Genomic DNA, 18,168 nt, shown 5'->3' on the forward strand with positions numbered 1-18,168 from the left:
AAGGTAAACGGGGCAGAGATTGCCAAAGCCTCAGCCCTGTTAATGGCAAGGTTTAAGCAGCATTGTCACAGCCACTGGGATTCTCCAGGGGTAGAAAGCAAAGAAACAGTCTGAGGGATGCTCTGGATACTCTGGCTCCCCAGCAGTGGCCCATGCATGGACAAAGCTTGGCCCAGCTCTGGGGGGTGCTGTGAGCTGGAGGGATGTCAGAGCCCGGGCTCGCTGCCAGGCACAGGCTCACAGCCCCCAGAAGCCAGGCAGCAGGCACAGCTCCTCAAGCAAACACCTTCACACCTCTTCTGCTCCTGGGGCTGCAACGCCCTAAACCTCCCCATCGGTCTGTCCTGGTGTTACCTGCAAGGCAGTGAGAGCAAGACAAGGCTGGCACCAAGGTGGCTCCTGCGACAGCAGGGCTCTGCTGCATGCTGCTTGCCCATGGCTTGGCATGGAGCAGGGGGATGCCAGTAGGAGACCTGGGATGGGAGAGTGCCCCAGTGCTCCTCACAGTAACCCCACGGCACCTACCAGGGCTGTCCCACAGAGAGACTGAGCCAAAGGCTGTTGCCCTCCATCACAAAGGTAAATTAAAGAATCACAGAAATAAAGGCAGCGCTGCACAAGTGGGCTCTGCCCAACGGCCTCCGGCACAGCCCAGACACATGGTGCCCCTGGCCGTGACTTGCCTTTTGTTGGGGCCACTGAAGCAACCCTCTGGCACCCCAGGACACCAAGGTCCCAGCAGAAAAACAAGGTGCCTCTCTCCCTGACCCAGCTCAGCCTCCACCCTTGCTTCCTTCCTTCCCGAGGGGTTGCTGCTGCTCCATGAGCACCTCTGCTGCTTTTCCTGGCCCTCACCAGCTCCCCGCCATCACTCCCCTCTGCTCCTCCACTTGCACCCAGCTGCCCCACTGGTGTATGGCTCCCATCCTATCCCATCCCATCCCATCCTGTCCCGTCCCATCCCATCCCAAGCCAGGCACCCTTCTCTCCTGGCTGAGCCCCAGCACCCACTGACTCAGACACCCAACTGAGAACCGCTGGCAGAGAGGGGTGCTGGTATGCTGCAGGAGGAAAAGCGGATGGGGACCCCTCTGTGCCCGCATGCCACCAGCCAGCCTGCAGCATCACAGGAGGAAAACAGAGAGTCTGCGTTGTGGCATAACCCAGAAAGCAGCCAGCATGGCTCATCCTGCCTTTGGAAGGAGCTGACGAGGTCCCCTTGGCTGGAAAAGGTGTGAACCCCCAGGGCAGGTAATCCACAGGAAAGCGAGGGGGTCTGTGCTGGCTGTGGAGAGTTACAGAGGCAGCAACCTGAGTTTAAGCATGTGTTGCAGCAGCTTTTGAAGTCAAAGGTCCCTTCAGCCCACAGGTGATGTGCCTGGCAAGCCACCAGCCCTGGCTGCCTGGGGCACAGCGCTGGGCAGCATCTTCCCACCTGGCTCACCAGCAGGGAGGAGTGGGGACCACATACCTGCTCCGGGATCCAAAATGCACCTGGCATTTGAGCCTTCTCTGCTCTGGAAAGGCTGCTGGACACCAGCAAGCAGATTTGGGGCAGTAGGTGCTGAGCTGGGCAGCAGCTTTCTCCCCTACTCTGTGGTTGGGGCATTGCTCGGGGCAGCGGTGCCCATGCAAGGGGTGGAGAAGATGCAGGGGGCTTTGCTCGCACAGGCCGGCTTTGCTCGTTTTGCGTATTTAGCACATTTATCAGATTCCCTGAGGAAAGAGCAAAATCTGCAGTGTCTGTAGACTAAGACAAGCGTCTGGAGCAAAACACAAGATTCGCAGGGGTTAAGACGTTACTGCTAAGACTCGAGAGCTGCTTGCTACCGCAGCAAGCTATTTTTTGCACTGTAAGGGCATTGCAGGAAAAAACTTCCCCTCTTGTGACTCCAAACCTTCACCTGGACAAGCTGTACACGTGAGTGCCACTGTCAAGTTAGCAGGAGAACTGTTTCACAGGAAACTGGAGTCTTCCAGAAACCTCCATTTACCATGCAATTACTCTTTGAAGGTCTCTCTCTTTCCATTTTTTTTTAATTCCTCCCTCTCCTCGACCCAGCGGTGTGCAGGCGTGCTGCCCAGCTCCCCAGGAGCTGCTGCCAGCTCTTGCTTCAGTAAGATCAGTACAGCACCGCTGGCACGCCCGCTTGGGCAAAGGCAGCTCCAACCTAAGACAAAGAGCAACCCCTTAGAGTCACCCACCAGGGACAGGTCTGAGCCGACCCTGGTGGCTGCGGCCCAGATCATCCCCTCCCTGGCCTTTCTCTGCTGATGGGGAGCCCCCCCGTAGCATGCCGTTACATACCCCCTTTTTCCCAGGCTGTCACACAGATCCAACGTCCCTCTGCCAGCTACGCCCCAAAGCCCTGCTCATACCACAATGGAAGAAAACACATTTGAGCTGAGCAGGTGACTGTGCTGCACGGCCCCTTTTGTGCCATGCTGCAGGTGTACAAACGAAAGCAGGAGGCAGGCGAGTGAGCCCTCCAGATCCAGCCTTTGACTAAGGGGTCAGGGAACGCGATGGAAAATGAGGTCTAATATAAACATATGATGAAAGGTTGACAGCAATTTCACCGCACGCTTCGGTGTCAAAACCACAACGATACTGGGATGTGTTTTCCGTCACCACAAATACTTCACGCCAGGTGGAGGGGCCTTTTACATGCATGAGAAATCCCGTGATTTGGGGGCTGCATGACTTATAGGCGACGGGTCCTGAAACTACTTGCAAAAATCCTGTTCTGCCAGACAAGCTGCAGCAGAAGGAGGTGAAGTTATTTACACAGGGGACTTGCCTAAAGCAAAAGAGCAGAGGAACACCTGCCCCAGCCAGGAAAGCTCAGCCACGCAGGCTGTACATGCCTGGGGCTTTGTCCTCTGCTGAGCCGTTTGGCTTTTGGGGAGTTTTTTGAAGCAAGGCTCATGTCTGACAGGCATCCTCCTCTGCAGCTGCAGAGCATCTCAATGGGTGCTGTAGCAACCGCTTTTATGGAAGATTTAGGGGTGATTTCAGCCCCTGTAGGGCACAGTAGTAACTGGGGCATGGAGGAATGGCATGATGGCCCGCATAGCACTAGAAGTCACCACTAAAAGCACCCCTCTTGCTTTCCAGGCACCTAACATGGAAATTGCCCTATAAACAGACCTTGTCACATGCCCTCAGCCCCCCCCCCCCCTTGGTGCAAAGGCTGAGCGGCTCCCTGCGAGCCTGTGCCTGGCTTCTCTGTGGTAGGGAAGTGCCCCCTGCTCTAAAGTCGCTTCCCACCAGCCCTAAGGCTCACAAAGGTGATGAGAAAGATAGGATGCAGCTGTATGCCCAGGGGACCCAGAGACACAACAGCCTTCCACACTCGGGGACTTCTTTGGGTGGAGAGTTTTCTTATGGCTGAGGAAATGGATGCATCCATCAGAAATTAAGTCAATGCTGACTAAGAGGTTTTTCCTCTTCCCGTTACATCCTCTGTAGCTCGAGAGGGAGTTTCCTGCCCAGTTGCAATTCGGAGAACCCGTCCCACATTCTCAGCACAAAGGTGAATGGGAAGGAGCCCCAGCATGAGGACCGGTGGCAGCAAGGAAAGAGCAGATGGAGGATGTGCCAAACCCCACAGCATCCTCACAGGGCACCAGGTAACGTGGCCCCAGTCCTCAGAACAGGCTGTTCCCACAGCTGAGGCAGGTCCCTTCCCCTGCCTGACTGGTTTCCCCCTTCCCTGGGCTCTGCCCCCAGCACAGCTACATATGGCTCAGAGCTGGCAGCCCACACTCCCCTAACAGGCTGGACTTTAAGGAAAAAGGAGGCAGCCTGTCTCAAAACTCCCAATTAAATGGTGAGACCTGGCACTACTCTTGCTGCCAGACAAGAGACGAAGCTGCATGACAGAAGCATCCTTCCTTTTTTGCTGGGCTACAGCAGCAACTGAGCTCAATGCGTTTCTGTTCAGAGGGCATACAACCTCTCCCATGTCAAGGGTGTTCACAAGGTTTAGACAAAAGCACATTAATAATGTTCCCCTTTTCTGCACTATCTTCAAGTTTGGACACCAAAACCAGGTACCAGTATTGCTTCTTGCTTGTGGGCTGTTGTTGGGGGGGGGGGCTGGAATCGGTGGTGTCCTCCCTTTGGAGGGTTTCACTGCTGTTAATAATACAACCACAAAATGGCAAAATCTCCCTTCCGGTAGGTGCGTTTACACTGGAAGAAAAGTCCCAGGCACGCTCTGGTTCTTTTCCTGATCCAGTGCTAAGCTATTCATGTGTAGAATATAGCTAATAAACCTGAGCTGAAAAAACCCCAAACCCAAAACACAGTTATGCTACTAAAGCTTTTCAAGTGTGAGACAAAACTGAACACGTACAACACCTAACGACAGCTTTGTGGGGCCCTCTAGACTCTGAACACTGTCACATATTGTGTCAACGCAGAGCATTTCCAGTATTAATTATCAGTTTCATACACACAAACACACCCTCTCATGAGAATACCAAGAGCATTCACATCTTGCACTCATTGCCAGCCATTTCCATCCCATGTTTGCCCTGGCCCAGGGCCGGAGCGCTTGGCTTGTGCGCATTCCAGGGGATGTTTCATTCTTGTTCAAAAAGCTTACTGTCACTGGGTTCTTTTATTTATTATATTTTGGTAACACAGTCATTTCTGTTGGCCCCAAGCGTTTGTTGAACACAAGGGGTAAACTGGGCTTAGAAACGGCCAGATTGAGACTCTCCTTAGGAACCTAGCTTTTGCTCGTTACAAATTAGATGCGTTTCAGAGCACTTTGAGTTATAGCTATATACAGACATCAGCACAGCAGTTTTTCTTCCTTCTCCAAAACAGTTATTTTAAAAAAAAAAAACAAAACAACAAAAAATTAAGCCTCTGGGTACTGTAGGAGTGCATTCAGCAGCATACAAAGCAATGGAGCTTAATGGCAGAAAGGCAGGCCTGTGCAATGGTGTGCAGGCAGCAGAGCTGGGGCTGAGAGGGTAATACTTTGTCCCCGGAATTCCTCTGGCTGCTAACAGTGCTACCACAAATTTATGCTAAGGAACCTGTACGTTACCCTTCCGCTGCTCTAATCATTTTAAGTCTGCCCACTGTAGCTGGGAGCTGAGGCGCTGAGCCTGGGCTGGCAGCACCGGTAGGGCACGGCGGGCAGCGTGCACCAAGCACGCAGCCATAATGGTGGTGGTGCACATCCCCCAGCACGGACCCTCACAGTGCAAGAAAGAGGGACCTCCTTCACCCAGGGAATTTATGGTTTCCTTCTCACACCCCCGGACACAGCCTTCTCTGGCTTTCCCAGAAAAACAGAAGCAGGCGCTGGTTGTGCGATGAGTGCCCAGGGTGCTGCAAGGGAATCGGGTGCAGCCCACAAACTCCCCATCCCACTGCAGTGGGAGGCAGGAGGGAGCAGCATAAGGAGCCCCCCAGCCTAGGGAGGAAGGCTGCCTCCTTCCTCCTGTCGGGTGACATGAGTTTGGGAGCAATAAAATAAGAGCCATGCGGTGATAAAGCAGGCCAGTCCAACACCCTGCCTTTAAATAGTGGCTGGTGCCAATCAGCAAACTCCAGCCACAGCAAAAAGGCAATTAGTTCACTTTGGTTGATGCCTGGCTGGTGGCGTGTGGCAAGGGCACAGGAGGACCAACACCTAGGGGAGCAGCTGGAGCGGACCTCCCCTGGCAGGTCCCCTCCCGCGTGGCTTTCTCACGGCATTTGTGGCAGGGCTGGAGCAGCCGCTGGCTCTCTGTGATCTCCTGATCCTGCGGATGTCTGAAGTCCACAGAATTAGGCCGGTTTAACTGGTGGAGCAGCACATTTTCTCCCGACAGTGCTTAAGTCAGCAGAAGTCTGGATGGGAGAGTAATGCAGGGGCTGGTGCGCTCTGAGCAAGCAGAGATCCCATGCAGGTTATGGGGCTGTTGGCTGTAGGGAGCTGGCATGGTGTACCCCTAGCCTAGGAGGAGCTGGCATGGTGTACACCTTGCCTAGCAGGAATGTCCCATGCTTCCCAAGGCAGCGCTCGTGAGCTGTGCCCAGGGCATGCCAGAGCACCCATTCCAGTGCTTGAATCAATACACTTGGATCAAGAGAACCAGTGCTCTTGTTCATAGCCTGCAGCCCCAGCTACCAACAAGGCAAGAGTTTTGTGTTGCAAACATATGCAATTTAAATAGATAAAGAGGAAAAAAAAAAGAAAAGGGAAAAAAGAAGAGCGAGAAAAAAAAAGAAGAGGGGGAAGAAAGAGAGGAAGGGGAAGAAAAAGAGGAGGGGGAAAGGGAAGAAAAGAAAAGGGAAAAAAGACAAGGGGAGGAAAGGAAAAAATCAGAGAGGAGGAAGGAAGAAAAAAGAAAAGGAAGAAAAAAGAAAAGGAAGAAAAAAGAAAAGGAAGAAAAAAGAAAAGGAAGAAAAAAGAAAAGGAAGAAAAAAGAAAAGGAAGAAAAAAGAAAAGGAAGAAAAAGAGAGAGGAAAAAACCAACAAAAAAAGAAAAAACCGAAAAAAAATCCACCAAGCCCACTGTACTCCCTCCTCCCCACCCAAAACATTCCAGCCTTTCCTTTCCTGCCACTTGAGAGGGGGGTTGTTTATTGACATTATGCAAGCGCTGAAATATTTTTCTTTTTCTTCTCCCCCGTCCCTTTTCCCTTCTCCCCCCGCTCCTCCGGGGGTTGCAAAGGTAATCCGGGCCCCTCCAGCCTCCCCGGCTTATCAGCCGTAGGAGATGCATTCCGCCGCACGGCTCCCTTCGTAAGGGCGCGCTGGCCGGGCCCCTGCCCGCCGCCCCGAGGGGGGCCTGCCGCCCCGGCAGCCCGGCCGCGCCGCGGGGGGGCCGCGATGGCAGCCCGCGCCCCTGCCCGCCCCTGAGGGCGGCCGCCGCCGGGATGTTCGCCTGGCACCGCAGCTTCAGGCTGGCCGCGGCCGGCCGGAGAGGTGAGTCCGCCGCACCCCCCCCGCGCCCCCCCGGCCGCGCAGGCGGTACTTAGGGCCGCGCAGCGCTGCGCGGCCGCCCGCCCCCATGCTGCGCTCGCTGCTCGCCGGCTGCCTCTGCCCGCACGCAGGTAAGCGCGGAGGGGAGGGTGCTGCTCGCCGCTTCAGACGGGGGTTATTTGGCTTTTTTCGGCGTGGAAACGGCTTGCGAGGGGAGGAGGGGGGCAGGAGGTACGGGAGCGCGGGGGGTCCGGGCGCGCGGAGGCTGCCACCCCCGCACCGCCCGCCTCGCACCGCACAGCCCCGCGTTCCAGGCGGGTCCGCCGCCCCCCAGCAGCTGCTGCCCCGGGTCTGGGACCACGCTGGGTGCCCCCGGGCGGGCCGCGCCCCGCACTCCCCGGCGCTGCGCAGAGCGAGCGGCGCAGCGGGTCCGGGATGGTTTATCCCCAGGCAGCGCGGCGGGCCCGGGGATCTCGGCCCCGGGGAAGCGGAGCCCCTAGCGCACCCGTTCCCCCTTCAGCCGCGCTGGAGGCGGCGGTTTCCCCTCGCCGTTAGCATCGCTGCCGGCGCCGGCTTGCGGGGCACGGCGGTGGCTACTGGGGTCCCGGCAGCCCACCCGGAGCTCCCGCCTCCCTGCAGCGCTGCGCTGCCGCAGCCCGAGCCGCCACGGGCACCCACCGCTGGGGGGGGGGCGGACACACGACACACACACACGACTGCCCTGCTCCCCTGCGCTGGGGGGCCTGCTGGGGGCTGGGGGGAGCTGGAGCCCCCCGAGGTGCCCGAGCTGGCGCAGCGCGTTGCCCTGCCCGGGCTCGGCTGGGGGCTGCGGGTTTTGCCCAGGGACGCGAAGGGCTCTGGGGCAGCGCTGCTGCGAGAGCGCTCCAGCATCAGCACTAGGCGCGAAGAGATGCCCTTTTACAGGGCAGTGGAAATTGCTCTTTTTCTTTTTGCTCTGGATGTAATTTGAGCGTGAACTTGTGTCCCCCAGGCTACATAGTGCAGGTCTGACGGCAGGGTTAGGAGGGGAAAGGAAGCTTGCTCTTCCACTGGGAAGCATCCCTCATCACCCAGACACAGAAGTACTGTCAGGGGCAGGTGGAAGCTTTGGGGGGGGGGGAAACAGACTTACCACGTGGAGCACTGATCAAACAGAGATTCCGCTAGAACTTCTCCAAATACGAAACAGGGACAGCGCTCCCTCATTACCTCAGCTACAAAGAGGCACCAAATATTATTTGCATCCTGGTTTGGACCCCATTTCTACTCAAAAAGCCAAGAGTATGCTGCTTCTTGCAAGCTTTGTGGCAGGGACTTCAGAGCTGCGTCTCCAAATGCAGCCTCAGAATGTAAACAGAACAAAACTTTTTTTGTTCTTTCTTTAGAATGGCAGCTAAGTAACAGGGGTGTAGGCTGGATCTTCTCCCCTCCTTGCGGGGGCTGTTAGAACAGAAGTATCAGGGTGGCAGGACCTCTTGTATCAGCAAGTTCAGCTTACTACAGCTACAGAGCCTTGCATCGCCACCTCCTCCTCATCATCATCTCACCACGGTCCCCATGTGGCTGCAGTAAGAGCAACTAACCCAAAAATTGTCACCGCTCTCATTGTGACCATAAAAGACTTCAGACATACCAAAGAGTATGGTTACACCCACCCACTGCTCCGTCCTCAGAGCAGGAGCAGCGCTGGGGTTTTGCCTAGGGACAGCAGTGACTGCACATGGAGGATGGGTTAACAGTGACCTTTCGGAGTTCCTCTGCCTTCAGTTGAAGCACTGGGGTCTTAATGGCTTTGGTCTGTGGGACTACTGAACAGTTGTTTATCCAAGCTTATTATAGGCAATAAAACCTGAATGACTACATACCTGTCATCCCTGGGGGGCAAGTTCCATCCTTGCAAAGGGCCTCCTGTCTCCTGGTTTCTGGCTGAATACTCCTTAAGGATACAAGGCAGCCTGCAAGTCAGATGTGCAAGGAAGGATCTCCTGAACTAGACAGTTTTGGCCAAGGTGTGGTATATCTGTTTTCATTTTCGGCTCAGCCACGTTAGTGAGCTGTGTGCCAAATAATCTTTTGCTGTTATACAGGGCTGCTTGTGAAAGCACCATTTACTTTAAGGTTTTGAACCTTTCTTCTGAATGAGCACATGGAAATTTCCAAGAAGGATTTGCAGGTCTTTAGGGAGAGCTGTCATCACCCTGGCAAAGTCTCACAAACAAGCACCAGGGATGCCTGTGGGAGCTGAACCCCCCACCCCAGGAGTGGGTACACTGCAGAGCAGGGAGGACTCTGGCACAGAGCCTTGTGCACCATACTTATCCTTGGCCTCGTTTTCCCACTGGGCTATACATCTAAAGTAGTAAGTTGCAGGCTAAATGCAGCAAAAAAAGTTTATCTGGCACTATACACATGGTCAGGTGTTAGGTCGAAAAACTGGTGGCTGCCAGCCTGCGCGAGCACCACCGGTAAAACAGGTGGTCTGCGGGGACCTGCTGTGCCCAGGGACCACCTGCCAGAGGTCACTCATCTGTCAGACCCATCGCTCTGTTTCCAAAACTTTGTGGGTCACTTGGAATGACTAGAAGCAAGTTGTAGAAGTGTCAAGTGACCTCTGTACTTGGAAACCCATTTCCTCTTTAGTTCACCCAACTGTTGCCACCAGTAAAGAAGCTCCCTCTCATTCTGCCTCAAATGCCCGAAGAGAGCTATAAGTATCTCCTCCTCTTCTAAAATGTAGGTATTAAGACAAAGAATGCCTCTTCAGTCAGTCCTTGAACCCTATTATCTTTCTCTCAGCATCTGTTTTATATGGATTTATCATTGCTAGCTGCGGCTATGGGGGATCTATAACATTTCTGGCCACATTATATATTACCAAACTATCATCTGGAGGAACTTCATACACTTATAACTAAAAGTCTGGGAGAGCACCTTGGAGGAAAACCACCCAAGAACTTTGTGCTTTTTGTTCGAGGGCTGTCAGAGATCTCAGCTGTGTCATAATTGTTCCTTTGCATTCAACATTTCAAGCAAATCAAACTGTATATATACTCCCATGAAATCCACATGCATTTCAGTGGGCGAACTGAAATATTGAGGATTGGGTCTATCAAGCAAATATTCAGTTACCACATGGGAGCGTGTTCCTCTGCAAACATGACTTGGTCAGTCACAATTCCAGTAAAAAAAAAAAAAACCAAACAAAAAAACCCCAACAAAACCACACACCAACCCCCCCCCCCCAAACACACACATTTCTATAGCAGTGATTTTTCAAGCCTGCACAAGTTTCTGCTTTTGTAGACAGAGGTTGTAACTGGTGCAAGACCTTTCTGTAAGCTCCCCTTAGAAATGCTCAGGCTTGTGATTGTCCTAACAGCTCCGGAGAAGCCCTTGCTCAGGCTGGGCTGTGCTCACAGAGTAGCTTTGCTGGAACAGCCTTGGGAGGGCAGGTTATCTGCAGAAGCTTGGTACCAAGCAGCACCCCTGCCATCGTCAGGACTGGGACCAGGTCTTTAACAGTGGGAAGATCCTCACCCCACGGCAAAGCTCCATGGAGACAGATTTCCTTGCCATATGGTCAGTTGGTAGTGCTTGATGGGGTTTGCTTGTTTGTTGGGTTGTTCTGGTTGGAGTTTTTTGGCAGCGTAAGAGTAATCCAGTCCTTCCCTTGAGCGCTGGGCTCCGTGTGCCGCAGGGCTCTGCAGGGGACAGCCACTGCCCCGCTAGGAAGGTAGTGTGGCTCCAGCATGGGGGTGGCTGGTGCCGAGCAGGGGGTGCCAGCACAGCCCCAGCCCTCCCCACATGTGGGGGAAGAGTCAGCAGCAAAAAATGCCTATTGTTTCAGAAAGGAAGTGACCCCTTTTCTCTCAAATGCTGGGAAATTGAGACCTCATCGCTGGCGAGGGAAAAAAAATAAAGTCCCCTCTTCGCAGGGAAAGGGAAATAATACCTGGGCTGTACTGCCAGCGGTGGTAGAGAACATGTTGGAGCAGCAGGACTAAAGGGAGGCTTTTTTTTGTAAAGGAAGGAAGGAAAATGAGGGAATGCAAGGACTGAATGGGAGTGGGAGAGCCTTTCATTTCTAGGTCATGAGTTTGACTTCAGCTCCCCAGTCTCTGCTCCCTAATGATTCTTCAAAAGCTGACGAGCATCTCTGTCTGCTACTAGGAGGCCACAGCCGCACCATAGGACCTGTCCTGCGTTGCACAGGATTTAACGCTCGGCACAGCCGGAGCTAGAGAGGAGTCACCAGGCAGGCTGTGCTGGTCCTCCGCAGGATACTGACAAACCTTTCCTGGGGCTCTGCACATGCATCGTGCTCCTGTGCTCAGGGCTAAGCAGCTGGTCGGAATGATGGGGTTTGGCTCTGGTCTTCCTTTGCAGGGCAGCTGTGCGAAATCCCTGCAGCAACCCAAGGCATTGGTGTTGCCCTTTATTTCTGGTGCTCTGTTCCCATGGCACACTACAGTTGGAAATTTTATCTTTTGTTTATCCTATACATTTATTCTATACAGTGCTATCCTTTGTAACACAGCAGCAGATGGAGACAAGCAAAGCTTTAGCTCCTGTTGGGCCAGCCATTGCGCACGTGTTTAACAGAGCTGAGGATGAACATTTTGAGAAGGTGGGTGGGTGCAGACCAGAAGGGAGGAGAGCGGCATGGGGCTGTGCTGGACGGTATAGCTCTGTACTGCTACTGGCAGCACTCATCCCACTGCCAGCCCAGCCCCTTCCCACCACGAGCCCTTCTGTTAGCCAGATGCATCAGAAGACCATGAAGATACTCGAGTCAGTGCATCAGAGACCAAGGACCCCTCTCGGGGATGTAGGAGGGCTTAACAGGGCTTACACTGAAGGAATTGCCAGTGATACATGCCTTTGAGCCACAGGCGTAGATACAAAAAAGTAAAAAATGGACCTGGATTTCAATGCTTTGGAGCATGGTAATTTAAATATAGATGTTGGCTCCTTTACTAGAAAAGTGGGAGTTTTTGCAGGAGTTGGGCCTTGGCAGGGCTGGGAATGCCTAGGAGTTCTGCCTGGGAATGAGTTGTTTGAGCACATCTCTTGCATGCGACTTAGGATAAAGAAACTGCTTGAAAGCATTTTCACATTTAGATATCTGCTCTCCTTCCTCAGGTCAGGAACCTCTATAGCATCGCACCAGGTTGAGCACTGGCAGCTGCTAGGCATTATAAACAGGAACACGACACTCAGACTTCAAACTGCAAGGAAAGGAAAGGAAAGCCTGGGGACAGGAGCTGACAGGAGAGTATTCACCTCCGAAGGGTTGAAGTTTCTCTGCTAGGCTTTGCTAACTGCCAACAGAGAAGTATCCTAGAAAGCAGTCTGGAAACAAAGCAAAGCAAAGTTCTAGATACTTAGCTGGGAAACATAAATTCCTTTTACTCCCTACTAATTACCTTCAGATATTAGCTAGGTCGCTGTTCCCACCTCCCTGTGGGATGGGAAGCAGTCTTAATCTCCAGCTGTACAGGCACAGGAAGTCCAGCAACTTGCCAAAGGTCACACATAATCAAGTCACCATCAGCTACAGCCTTCTGTTACAGCCCAGGAACCCTGCTCAGTGTGATCGCAGAGCCAGGCAGCCCTTTGGGGGCCTGCTAAGCAGGGAGCATAAGTTAACCCCAGACAACATCTGGCCTGGGCACACATTGCTGATGATGCTGCAGGCAGTGATACCAGTCCCTAAGCACGCACACACAGCTCCGTCCCCTCCCCTGCTGCCTGAAAGCAGCATCCTTCCATACCTTACTTACCTTCACCCCAGAAGGGGTGTGGAAAACCAGTCCAGGGGAAAGGAAACAAACAAACAAACCCAACAAAAACAAATCATGGCTGTTTTCCCAGGAGCAGCATTATCAAACGTGGCTGGTCTCCAGCACAAGTAAATACATCTCACCCACCTTAATGCTGCCATTCAGCTCTCTGAAGCTCCTCACGCCTCCTTTCAGAAGCCTCCACATGGGCTTGTAACCGTAGCCCTGCAGCACGCTCCTCCAGCACCTGGCAAAAGCCCATCCTGCCCACATTGCTCTGCTATCAACCTGCAAAACACTGGCAGCCAAACCCTCAACCAGAACCAGCTGACACTGCTCCATCAAGGGCCCTGCTAATGAGCTAATTTATAGCAGCTGAGGGTCAGGTTTGGTGGGGGTGGTTGGGTTTTTTTGGGTTTGTGGTTTTTTTTGTAATGGCACAGATGAGCTTTAATTGCACCATTCTGGTGTGTGTTGGCAATGTGCTTGAAAGAGCTGAGTGTATTTGCGTGTTCCTTCCAAGATGCGTAGCAGAAACAGTCTGCTTGGAAGCTCCATGGTTTAGACGCCATTACCCAGGCAACAGGGAGGAAGAAGAGACTGTTCTGTCAGTGAAGTGCAGCAAGAAAAACTTGAGTTTCAGGTCACTGCCTTAATCATGAGGCATCTCCCCGCTGTAGCACAGATGACCATGGGAAAGTATCACTGAGTGAATGAGGATGAGGTGCCCAAGTGTGTTGCAAAATCCTGCCGCCCTTTGCATCTATTCTGAACTTGTGGTAGAGGGATGATAACATCTCACATCATCACAAGGCATTGGGAGGATAAATCAGAAATGTTCCGACACTGTGGTTACCAGGACCTGCCACTGCTGAGATCAATGGGCTGCAGCCTGGAACACATAAACAAGAAATTGTGAAACCATGCAATGTCACTGCTGACCACAGGATAGGAAGAGCAAAGGACCATGTTGTCCAAAGCACAGACCTTGCTCTGCACTGGAGTTGGTGACATTGAGGGGATCCTCATGTGGAGGGTCAGAGATTTCATCTCATTTTTCATGTTTTCTAGCCCAGCCAAACTTTCTGGTACAAATTGTAGCTTTTGCAGTCATAAAAGACAGGAGTTGAAGTCTCTGACATCTCCTTCTGTAAGTAGCAAGACCTCATTTTAATATGCTGCTTCCTGATTTCAGACAAAGAAATATTTGTGTAGGCCAGGGTGAAACCGGTTAAGCAAGAAAAGAGGGGCAGATTGAGAGACAGTGAGAGGATCTCCAGTCAAAGGAAAGCATGGCATGATTAATTAGGGAAGGCAATCAGAGTCTTCGGGAAGGAACCACCATTGCATGTAGCAATTTCTGGTAAGAGTGGCAGTGGTAGGATCTGTTCTTAAGGAGAAGGTGCAGCAACACATTTGCTCTCCCCCTGATGCTCGGTGGTTTCGTTGTGCCGTCTGGGGTGGTGACGCCACCAGAAGAGCCTTAACGTTAGCCTTTCATTTTTCATGCAGATACAACACTTTGCCTCTCACTGGCAAGAGATGTTTGCAGCTGAACAGGTAGACCCTTTTCATTCCAAATCAGTCACGATTCAGCTCCACCTCCTCCCAAGACCTGGCACCAAGCTCCCTCTTACAGGTGGTGTTTGGCTGTGCCCAGAGCTGCAAAGCAGGCTCCCCGCTCCCTGTCCTCAGCTCGGAGGCTGTCACACTTGCTCCAAGAGCAGAAGCCCCTGATGAGCTTGCCTGTGGCATTCCCCTGGGCGATGGCTTTCTCCTGTCCCCTAGCCCAGTGAGGTACTGGTGTTGCATTGCTGATGGTCTGGTACTGACCATCCCACATGTGGCCCTTCCCAGTGGGGCGATGATGCCTGTGCGTCCTGCCACAGAGGTGGGTACAGCTCTGTATGCGATAAACACAGTTGTCTGTGAGGGGTTATAAGCACTGTGTGTGCCCAAGTGCCACAAAGAGCCCATCAGATGGGATTATTTATTGCTGACAGCCCTTCATGGAAATCCAGGGTAAAATATGAACTCTATGGCTGTCTGTGAGCAGGAAAGGGCACAATTCAGTGGTATCCCAAGAAATTTTCAGGATCAAATAGAAGGGGTTTAAATAAAGTAGAAAATGATCTGTGTGGTAGCCAGCTCGGGCCCTTAATGGGTGAAAGCCTCCCTTGCCTGTGGATGCTGTGGGAAGCAGGCTGGAGGAGGGAAGGGGGGAAACAAGTCCTTTCTGGACGGGGAGCTGTCTGGGCTGTGGCGAAGGAGGGCTGTGCATGCAGCAACCCCTGCCCTCCTGCCGGACGGTGGGGGTCCCGGCCTGCCCTGCCTCCTTAGGGATAGTTACCTTACCGGGAGCGAGTTTGTGAAGCAGCTGCTGGTTTGGTATCAAGCAAAAAGGAAGGAAGTAGGAGAGGGGAATGAGAGGAAGTGAAGTAGGAAGTAAGATATCCTGAAAAGTGTATGTACTGTAGCCCTCTGAGGTGCTCTGGGTCAGGCACTAATGGAAAAGATACCAAAGGAACTGAAGTCTTGTACTGCAGCAGTTGCCGGCCCCATATGTATATGTGTGTATATATATATAAATACACAAACAGTTGTATTTGGAGCTGAGATTTGCAGCTTGCTAAAGGGTGGATGCTGGGCTTTCACCCTGGCTCTCATACCATCGCCGTGAACCAGAAGCCCGCACTGTGAAATATAAGATTCAGAAAAACAGTAAGAAAACCTGGGGGCAGATCTTCAGCTCCTGTAGATCAGTCTTTCATACAGAGGCTGTTCTGCCACATCACCCTCTGAAATAATTGTGATGTGAAAACAAGTCATCTTTGTCCACGTGTGAAAAAAGCTCACAAAGCTGCCCCCTTCTCCTTTCTCTTTACGAGGCAGGTAAGGGCTCATTTAAAGGAATTACTTCATAGCTAAAACCATACAGGGAGTGAAGAAGACCTACAGTGCCTCATTTGCTTTTCCTATCAGCATTTGCTTTTTGTCACCTGTGTGTGTGCAGAGAACAGTGCAGAGAATACCAAACAGCTCGCAAATTGCCTGTTGCGACCCAGAATTCACTTAAGCCTGCAGAAAGATAGATTTTGTTTCACCCTTTTTGCTGCTGGTGTGGAATACATTTAATCAGAGGAAATATTTTAGACTTAAATTAAGGCCTGTCGTGCTGAAAGCACACATACTTCTCTGTGCCTGGGCACAGGTAATCACCAAAAACTTATCTGGCTAACGTTTTGTTTTCTGCCTACCTGTGAAATCAGAACTCTGTCTGCATTGATGACTCCCCCCGAAGGACTCTGGGGCTGCGAAACAACACATGTGTTGTAGCAGAGCCTGCGAGAGAGCTTCATATAGCTCCCCAAAAAACCACATTAGGGCTCTCCCTCTCCACCACCTTACTACGGGGGGCTTACACTTCCACCCCTCAGGGGTCGTGCTAGACACTGGGGTTTGCAGCCTCTTGTGACCTTCTACTTCTTTTCTTTTAAGCAGGTAAGAAGAGCCCACCTGCCGAGGACAAAGTCGTGCTGACACACATGAAGATACTGAGCAATGAAGGAATCCAAAACCCCGGGTTGATCCCAGAGGCTTCCGCTGGCCCAGCCTGCAGGGAAGAGCCCCAGCTCCCCGGTGCCAGCCCGCCACTGGCCCGCCAGGGGACCCCGAAGGCGGCAGCCGCCCCGGCAGACCCTGACTGTGCCGATGGGCTGGCAGGCACAGACTGCGTAGCCACGCTGCCCGACCTCAGCGCCTTTGAGTCCAAGTGCCGACTTCACAGATTCTCCAAATTCGAATCCGAGGACTCGGGGGTTGAATTGCCAAGTGGGGCCAATTCTCCCTCAACGCCGACGGGTTCAGAGAAGAGCTTTGTGCTTCACAGCAGAGACTCATTTTGTGACTCGGGTGTGCTGAGCACCTCTTCTTCCCCAGAAATTGACCATCTGATGATGAGAACGCATAAGGAGCACGCCAGGAAAGTCAGCCACCAAGATCCAGAGAGCCAACAGCAAGCTGAGTACTACAGCCAGGAGGCAGATGCCGTGCAGGGTCCTGCAGCTTCCCCTGAAGACCTCAGCATCCCTCAAGAAGAAAGTCCCAATGAACATTCTGACCAGAGCGAAAGGCAATCTCTGGAAAAGGAGTCCACCCCAGAGACGGACCTTCCCAGGGAAAGCACTCTTCCCACCCCAGGTCCCATAGAAGAGCCAAAGACAGTTGCTGACAGCTTCCCAGAGAACTTTGGCAGCATGCAAGACCTTCAGATCCACGGCCATCAGCTGAAGAAGTACCCCACAAGCGACAGTCTGGATGAATACATGGATGAATGCTGTAGACTGAGCGAGGTAAGAAACACCTAAACTGAAGCTTAGAGCCAGGCCTGTCCAAATACCTCAGTCAGGGTCTGAGTCCTGTGGGTTGTCAGGAGCTGGGACACATCCCAGTGAGTTAGAGAATCTCCCCTGCAACTGTTGTTGTAAGCAGCAAATCATGGCAAGCGGTTTTTAAGAGCTCTTTTCATAGCAGTTAAATCCTGAAGCAGTTCACATATATCCAGTCTGGGTGAGGATGGCTAATGGCTCATGGAGATCTGATGTTTCAAAAAGCCCCAGATTAGAGGACGGGCTCAATTCTGGTCCTAAAATGAAGGTTGTGAAGTTAGTCATTGTTGTCTGACACACGGGATGGGGGGCAGAACATTGTTTTCTTCTCAAGGTCGAGTTATTCCTGTTCCTGGGAACTGCTGGACTGCCATCGGGGCACCAGAATGTGGAAAGAACTTGTCTAAGGGGTGGCTCGTTTCTGTCCAGGCCTGTCCTGTCCTCTCCAGTCAGCTTTGTCAAATAACGAGTGAGCAGGGAGCTAATGCACAGATCCAAATCCTTGCCGGGCTGGATCGGAGCTCCCATCTTACCTCGCCAGTGCAGCTGTGATGGAACAAAACTGCAAAGGCATATTTTCAGCAGCCTGTCCCGCTCCAGACTCCCTCTTTTTTCTGCTTGCTGGATACACTGTGCCACTGACAGGAGGATGAAAAGCCCTTCTGTGCACCTTCTCCTGTAGTGGATGCTGGCAAGCACTCACCCCAGCACATTGCCCAAAGCCCTGGGCTACCAGCATGCAGACAGGTCACTGCCTTGCCTGCCCACTGCAGTGGCTCCCGCACCAAGGAAAGACCTAACTGGAGAGGTGATTCATGACAGAGAGATGGGCCAAGGAGCCCCATGAGCAAAGGGCTGGAGAAGGGCAGACTAGGCGGAAAGGGTCACACAGCAAAAACATCCGATGGTGCACAACGGGGATTTCTGTTCAGGGCATTCGTTGCGGTAACAGTGATGGATCGGAAAGGGAGATGGGTGGGAGGAAGCCAAGTGAGAAGTGCTGTCTGCTGTGCAGATAATTTCACCGTGACCTCTCTGCCCAGGCCCTGAACCATCATTCCT

General features: G+C 52.8%; 1 protein-coding gene across 5 annotated transcripts in view; it reads left to right on the forward strand.

The window, feature by feature from the left end:
• Positions 1-6,810: 6,810 nt before the first annotated feature.
• LOC119153618 overlaps positions 6,811-18,168 on the forward strand; it is a 31,347-nt gene continuing 19,989 nt past the window's right edge. Inside the window, exons 1-2 of one of the 5 annotated variants that reach the window (XM_037400277.1) lie at positions 6,811-6,938; positions 16,220-17,070. In XM_037400277.1, the coding sequence (XP_037256174.1) occupies positions 6,890-6,938; positions 16,220-17,070 (900 nt within the window). In that variant the 5' untranslated portion in view covers positions 6,811-6,889. Of the gene's footprint in view, positions 6,939-6,966; positions 7,067-14,238; positions 14,279-16,216; positions 17,071-18,168 lie in introns of those variants that run through there. The other 4 variants (XM_037400274.1, XM_037400279.1, XM_037400278.1 and 1 more) reach the window with 4 other exon arrangements.

The sequence above is a fragment of the Falco rusticolus genome, chromosome 9 (genome assembly GCF_015220075.1).
Source record: "Falco rusticolus isolate bFalRus1 chromosome 9, bFalRus1.pri, whole genome shotgun sequence".
NCBI classification, from domain to species: Eukaryota; Metazoa; Chordata; class Aves; order Falconiformes; family Falconidae; genus Falco; species Falco rusticolus.